The following is a 7466-nucleotide window of genomic DNA, read 5'->3' as shown; positions in this document are numbered from 1 at the left end:
CCAGTACTTGTAATTGTCTTAAAATGTGTTACATAACGACTATCTTTTCCGTCATAAGACATGTAAATGCCGAATATAACAGTGTTACATGCAGTCAGTGAATGGTTTTAAAAAAACACAGACAACAGATATGTGACCCCATGACTCCGCTCTATTCCGTATGTACGGAACTCCGGATGGTTCCTTGTCTCATCACAAGACATAACACAGTACATCTTGTCAGTCTACATCTTACAACACAGTAATGAAGAGACAACAGTTTACTTGTAAAGAACAATATATACTAAATTTTATTTAAAGTGTGTGCTGAGTGTAAGTTTATACGAATGTGTGTTTTTAGTGTAGATTTAGTGTAGAAAGAATTTACAGACAACGGTTGCTCATTCCCCCTTTAAAACATGCACGTAAATGGCACATATCCAGATCCGAGTACATCATTTGGCATAGAAATTTGAACTTTGAGCCACATTGAGCCCCGTGTCCTTCAAATTGAGTCATTGTCACATTACCTCATTTTTTTCACCGCAATATTTTTTAGATGCAAGTAAGGTGAAGTAAGGAACTGAAGTAAGATGAAGTAAGGAACTAAAAAGAGAAAAAAGTGTATCCCGTAAATACGGGCAGATTCTAAAATATAAGAAAATATCAAAAGAGATTATGTATATATGCTTAGAAGAGAGGCTTCTATGTGCTTTAGTAATAGAAATCACCAACTACTGAAACGCAGGAATTCAAAGGTAAGAGGAACCGTGCAGCCTTCCTATACACCAGAGTCTACGAGTAGCAGTGCGCGTGTAGAACACCGAGGCGTCTGAATAAGTCCATGGTTGCTGTCTAATCCAAGCTCTTTAACATTAAAATATCAACTACTAAGCATCACCAGAGAGCCTAAACAACTAATGGTATGATATAAGAATTCACTAAAGACTAATTAGAGAAATAAGTAATAAAGACCCTCCTCCCACGAAGAATATTCATAACATTATACTACAGTCTAATATATCCGTATCTATCATATTGCAATTTCATTTGGGCGAGCACTTACACAACTTCAATTAAACCACTCTATCAACTACAAAAACATTTTGTTAGAGTTGCAGCTAACACACACTTCACAGCACACTCAGCACCTCTGTTTCGTGAACTAAAAATCATAAATGTATATGACTTAAACAAATTACAAATAGCCATTTTTGTTCATAAAATCGTTCATAATACCAATAGTTTACCAGATCAATTCAACACTTTTTTTTACATTCTACTCAGACATTCACCAGCACAATACGAGACAACATAACCAATTAAGGCCGATCAAGACTAAATCCACACAAAAACAATTCTCAATAGCGTATAGAGGCCCCATCGTCTGGAATAAGTTAAGCCAACTGTTACAAAACTGCCAGTCAACTCCTGTGTTAAAAAAAAAACTTCTTAAAAACTTTTTCTTACAAAACCCCAGTACAACTACAATCTGATTTGTTTGTTTGTTTTCCTTGTTATTGTTAATATTTTGTTTTATTCGTTAATTCTTATGTTAATTATTTAATCAGTTTAGTCTGTAACAGCTACCTGAATTACAGGTATAAGACTTTTGTTTAATTTCGTTTTAGTTAGTTTATACACTTCAGTTATTATTTCTGTGTCTTGATTTTGTTTAATTAATCATTGTTTAATTATTTCATTGTTTAATTTTGATGTTTAATTTAAATATGTTTTGTCATAAGTTATCTTTGCTTGGGATAGGCCTCTAGAAAAACCACCCAGGTTTCTGGCCTACCCAACACATTCTTTGATTATTATTATTTGATTGTGTAATTGTTTTTAATATACGTGCAAATGGTAAATAAACAATAAATAATAAATAAACAAAGTAATTACTAAAACGCAACAGTTACTGCCAATTAAAAACTCACATATTTAAAGTTTTATTTTCTTCCTTTACGCCCAAATTTAACAGTGCGCTAGGAGAACATCAAGATATCTCAAAATGATTATATAGGTTTATGCTCGCTGTCTAATCCGAGCTCTTAAACATTAAAAAAGCCAATAGTTAACTTTCAGCTCAATATATCCACCATTAAGCATCACCAGGGAGCTTCTACTAGAATTCGTAAGATGATAGTTCTCTTTACACACTGTCTAAGTGTAGATGGCATTCACTATTGTTGGTATGAGGATAGACTTCCATAAATCGGCTTAAAGTTAACTTTGATACAGGAATATTGGATGCTATGGTTATAAAGTTCCCTACTATGCCTGTAAGTTTATATGTTATGCATGTACTGAAACGGTTAATCTGATGATTAATGGGTTCCCAGCCCTGTCTCTTAGTATAGACGTTGAGTCTTTACTGTTTTTGTTCTGGTGCTTGGTATGCTGATTAAGGTAAATTAACTCAAGAAGATTTGCCATTACGAATACTGTCAAAATATAGCCTTCTTAGCTGTGCCGCCAAAAGAAACCACACAGGTACAAATACAAATGGTATGAGATTGACAGAAGGAAAAATCGCACTATGAAGGATGCCCCAAAAGCCGAGTTGTAGAACCTGCTAATAAGGAGGCTAGTCAAGATTAAAAGCAATCTTATGAATTCTACATTGTTTCTGTATGTTTAGCTGTCATCCTGGTGGAAGGAGAACGCTCTAAGCTTTGGTGTCAGCAATACCAGTCTTGCTCATCTTTCCCCAACTCTGGTATGCGTAGTTGTCCAGTCCTGACAGAGAAAACAGAATCCACAGACCCATTATATATAAGGCCACGCAGACATACTGTAACAGTTAGATAGCATCCACGGAGCGCAAGGTTCAGCATTTCTAGTGCTAAAATAGAAATAATTTTTCCTTGACTAGTTGGTAGTACATGTGGCATTGCAATATATAACGACTTCACAAGACTTGCGATTTTACATATACCGTCTAAAGCAGAAAATGGTTTGCAAGAAAGATGATAATTCAATGTCTACTTTTCTTTCTTGGATGAAACATATAGATGCAAAATAACTGATTCAATTTCTACTATACTGATTACAAGTTTTAACATGTCGCAAAGTGATAGAACAAAACTAAAGGGACCTACCGACAGCGTTAGCATCACGCTTCTTCTTCCCTGACGCCAGGCCAGCCCGTATCTTTGCCAGAACAAAGGCCACGATCAGAAGCACCATGATCCCGGCAACTCCAACAGCCGCTCCCACCGCGGTACCCAGCGGCACTCCGGCTGGTCCGGCGGAACAAGAAAAAACATTCTTATTTCTTGCTTATATTCTAAAGTTTGCTTTGATATTCACTTTGCCAGTTTCCTCACCATCAAGTATCGATCGACAGGCAAATATCCCTTACAAGCACTTAGTTTTTTTAATTCTCTCACCTTCACAGACGACCGTGTTTCCTGCATGACATTCACATTCCTCACCATTATATTCCCAGACTGCTCCAAGCTAAAATTGCGTGAAATGGTAATGAGTCTAGCTGACGTTGTAGTATGACATGTCCATCACAAAATGTCACTATTATCCTGCTTACATATACATGCTGTAGAATTGTAATAACGACACCACTGCCTCATTGAAAACTCGTACATCTATAAGTTATCTTCATCACGCAAATCCACCCGTACAAAGACAGCTTTTGAATCCGAGCTGATATATTAATGGTGGTGGCTTGCAGCAAATGCATTTTGCCATTCAATCACACTTACCTTATGGTAGTATCCACTATTGCTGCTGCAACCACAGTCCGTTTGAGGTACGCAGTCCAGTCCACTTTGCACGTAGCCTGGGTCGCACTCACAGTCTTCCACACATGGTAGGTTGCAGCTGTCTGAGGCCCTTGGGTTCACGCAGGTCGCAGGGCAGGCGGTTGCACATGATGAGTACATGCTGTTTGCCGGGCAATCCAGAGCTGTAGACAACAGAGATAGAGTTAATTCCAGGTGTTAGATTTTTGAGAATACAAAACTTGAACTACATCCATGGCAGGCAATACAACCCTATTAGTAAAATATCTGTTCAATCTAAGGCACAGTTTGCGCCATGGAGGTTGATTGTCTAGTCGTTAGTTGACGGATCTATAAGAAAGTGTAATCGATTGGTGTAATATAGCCAGCTGCCGCTGAACCGCGTGTCTGTGAAGCTGGTGTGTTACGCCGAAAGGCAGTTATACCGGCTATACAAATACAGAAAGTCTAAAGCTCATAACAGTCAATAGATTGAATCTGAGAACGGAACTCACGACAGAGTTCTGAAGTTCGCCATGTAAAAGGGGGCACGCCGGCACCGATGCAGGAGTGATAGTATGCCCCTAAGTTGGCACAAAGAAACACTCCTTGGCCCTGCGTTGCACACTCGTCGAAGACGCATGTTTCAAAGTGAATCTGAGGATCCACAACGTCATGGCAAGCAGCAAACGGGCCGTTTGGATCTTTGTGCACGTTACACGGGTCCGAATGAATTGGGTCACACGGTTCTTGGGTCGACGTCTGACGTTTCCGGCGCCGGGCATGGCAACTGAGGTGGACAGATAATGTCAAAACAATCATGGAAACACGCTTTAAAATTAAAGAACCGGAATTATAGATTTTTTCTAGTAATTATATAACCAGTATTGACGTAAAGTTCTCACATTAGTTATTGATTATTGCAATTGTCATTAACCGCATTGCGCCAAAATTGTAAAGTAGTTTAGTATAGTAGATTTCAGTAATATGTATTTCTTGTAATTTATATTTTGGGAAACTGTATAGAATTTCAAAGCAAAACACCATTTACAATTCACTCCATTGTAACTCACTAACGTACTCACTCTCTTCCATAGCTCAATCAGCCGTTGGGGCAGCACTGGCATTATTGTACTGATGTATATTTCGGGGTATTGTCAATGATATTTAGTACGTCAATTGTAAAGGTTAACACAGGTTGATAATCATGTACACAACTGATGAAAAAATGCGTTGTTTTCGATTTCAACGTATTTCAATTTTTTTTAATTGACATCTCTAGACATGGATAGTTTGTATCCACGTAACATACGTATTGTTGTCGGTCTCCCAGCTGTCCCCGAACTCGTTTACGTTGGAGGCGATGTTTCCGTTCGGCATCTCAAAGTCATCGGTCTCCACACCGTTGTAGTTCCCGCACAGTCCACACATCATGTTCCGGTAGTTAGCCGGAATCGTCACCTGTAACAGTGCCACATATAGGAGTTGTTATTTCTTCCACTGCTTACTTAGCATACAGAAATTTGACTCTAGTTTTGTTCAATTGATGGCAGTTATTTTGATTCGTTACTGCACTGCACAAAACTATATTATTTTAGAAGTAAAAAGCAGTCAAACAGTCTAAACACAGCAATGTGGAATCAATAAAGCTGACTGTGCAAAACATGGAAAATCACTACAGCTGCACATCATGTCAAAGTGACAACACTCATGATCTGTCTGAAATGTGCTTACCTCAATTCTGTTAACTCCATTGTAGAGAATCACCACGCAAAATTCTATCAATTCTACTCGGACATTAATGCCGCTCAGGGTGACTTGGATGTTGCCCATAGCTTGACTGAAGGGGGGCGTGGCGGGGATAGTGTTATTGGTCGACGGTCCTGTCACCTTGTTTGAAGAAAACGTTGCAATGCGTTATTACGAAGCGGAGTAAGTTGCGCAACATAATTAACTGCAACGTTTATCTAAAATCTTGGGACATCATCACATGTTTCAAAAACCGTTTAAACATTTCCAGCGATGCACTTTGTCAGACAGTTTCAAGTGAAGACCGGGAATCTTTACACTAAAACTGTCTCCAACTTGACGATTTTCGAAACAATTTACTATCAACTTCCTCAGGGATCAAACAACTTGCATTTGAAGAGAATAACCAGTATAGCCCTGTCTTGTGATATAATATTATAGCAACAAAATCTTTATGTTTCATTTCAGCTGTTACGACACCAAAAATAATTAGCGTTACTTAAAAATTATTTGTTCTTATCTAATGATAATCATTATTATATGTTGTCATATTATCATTAGTGTCATTTAATCAATTACTGTTATAATACTGTTAATGTTGTTGGGGGAAGATCCCGGACAGGAACAACAAGAAGTCGGAGATTTTAAACCTCCGGAAGGTTTTTTGAAATTTTGTGGCTCGATTTGCACAACCAGAAAGATGGCCATGGTCTGTTGCATTTTCACGGGTATTGGATTTAGTGAATGACTTCTTTACTTAATCATTATTGCGAACTTCTCTATCTACCTCTATGCATTTTACCACTGCCACCCAGCAAACACTTACTGCCAATTTTGTACGTGCAGACAGCTTCTGAAGACCTTTCCTTTTATTGTGCTTGGGGAATCAAAAAATACCCACTGACACAACGAAAGTGGAGGTAATAAACCCACTTACTGTCACAACTTTGCGTTGGCCAATCGTTATTTCGTATCCGTATGCCATCACGTACACTTCGCGCACAATTGAAACGGATGGGTTCTGCGTTGTTGGAACTTGTTGTACTTCAACAGTAAAATCACTGCTGCTGTTTCCACATTGTTCGGCGAACGTGTATCTGCACGGACCCTGGAAATTGTATTTCCTTCCGTCGAACGTCTTGAAGTGTGGATCTCCCCACGCAGTGCAGGTCGCTTTGTCTTCTATGCATACTGCTAAAAACGACAAGTCTCTATAATAAGTATACAGCGATATGAAATGATTAATTGATCACGTTTCGCTACCTTGCTGTCTATCTAGGAAACGACCACCGATGGATATTTTTTATTTCAATTATAAGACATACCTAACTGACAAATAAATCCCATGGGGAATCTGCACTGTTCATCATTCCATTCATCGGTGGATCGAAAATTGGTCACGGCACAGTGTTCGCCCCCGTTAACATTGTTCGGCTCATCGGGGTACCAGTTGGTATAGCCGGTAGACTCAAGGGTTTGACCGTCAGCAAATACCCACTGCCCTTCGTTGTCGGTGTCAGTCAGCCCGATCCAGCGTAGTCCAGCTTCTGTTAGGTTGTGAATGAAGGTGTTGATTGCGCTGTTTTTCGGCATGGCCAGCAGTCCCCCGTCCGCAGCACACGTCTGTCTAGCCGAATCGTACGTCTTCAGCTCAGGAAAGTCCTTGTAGCAAACTCCGTTAAAACGGACGTAGCCTGCTATTGGGCACACTGTAGAAAAAGGTAACGAGAATAAGTGGGCTAATAAAACATGTACTTGCCATTCATCAACTAAATTGTTGTACATAATAATGATTGATTGTACTTATAACATTGACTACATGTACTAGTATATCATTCATTTCAAAGTGTAAGTCAGATTTGCTTTGGGCATGTTGCAAAATAAACACAAATATTGTATTTCAAAGATGACACAAATTGATAATTGTAAATGATAGGAATAGGATTATCTTGAAGACGTGCATAAAGCGCATTCACAAAATGCCAATGAAGGCAAATCGTC

General features: G+C 38.9%; 1 protein-coding gene across 1 annotated transcript; it reads right to left on the bottom strand.

Moving 5' to 3' along the window:
• Nucleotides 1–2644: 2644 nt before the first annotated feature.
• On the bottom strand, nucleotides 2645–7250 carry LOC109464205 (IgGFc-binding protein-like). Its single transcript, XM_019761139.1, has 8 exons — nucleotides 6791–7250; nucleotides 6403–6656; nucleotides 5451–5606; nucleotides 5029–5177; nucleotides 4232–4506; nucleotides 3791–3901; nucleotides 3078–3218; nucleotides 2645–2715 (listed from the first exon to the last, which is right to left on the bottom strand). Exons 1-8 carry the CDS (start codon nucleotides 7248–7250, stop codon nucleotides 2645–2647), a joined length of 1617 nt encoding a protein of 538 aa, XP_019616698.1.
• Between the last annotated feature and the right edge of the window lie 216 nt (nucleotides 7251–7466).

The sequence above is a fragment of the Branchiostoma belcheri genome, unplaced genomic scaffold (genome assembly GCF_001625305.1).
Source record: "Branchiostoma belcheri isolate BF01 breed outbred unplaced genomic scaffold, Haploidv18h27 scaffold134, whole genome shotgun sequence".
NCBI lineage: Eukaryota > Metazoa > Chordata > Leptocardii > Amphioxiformes > Branchiostomatidae > Branchiostoma > Branchiostoma belcheri.
The sequence above is the reverse complement of the archived record's forward strand: the minus strand, read 5'-3'. Positions and strand labels throughout refer to the sequence as shown.

Bases quoted from the DNA above. Each gene is read 5' to 3' on its own strand.
- LOC109464205 (XM_019761139.1), bottom strand. From the start codon at position 7,250: ATGTACAACAATTTAGTTGATGAATGGCAAGTACATGTTTTATTAGCC. The intron at 5,178-5,450 runs GTAAGCACATTT...GCACTGTTACAG, and splicing joins ATGGAGTTAACAGAATTGAG to GTGACGATTCCGGCTAACTA. The intron at 2,716-3,077 runs GTAGGTCCCTTT...TTTCTCTGTCAG, and splicing joins GCGTGATGCTAACGCTGTCG to GACTGGACAACTACGCATAC.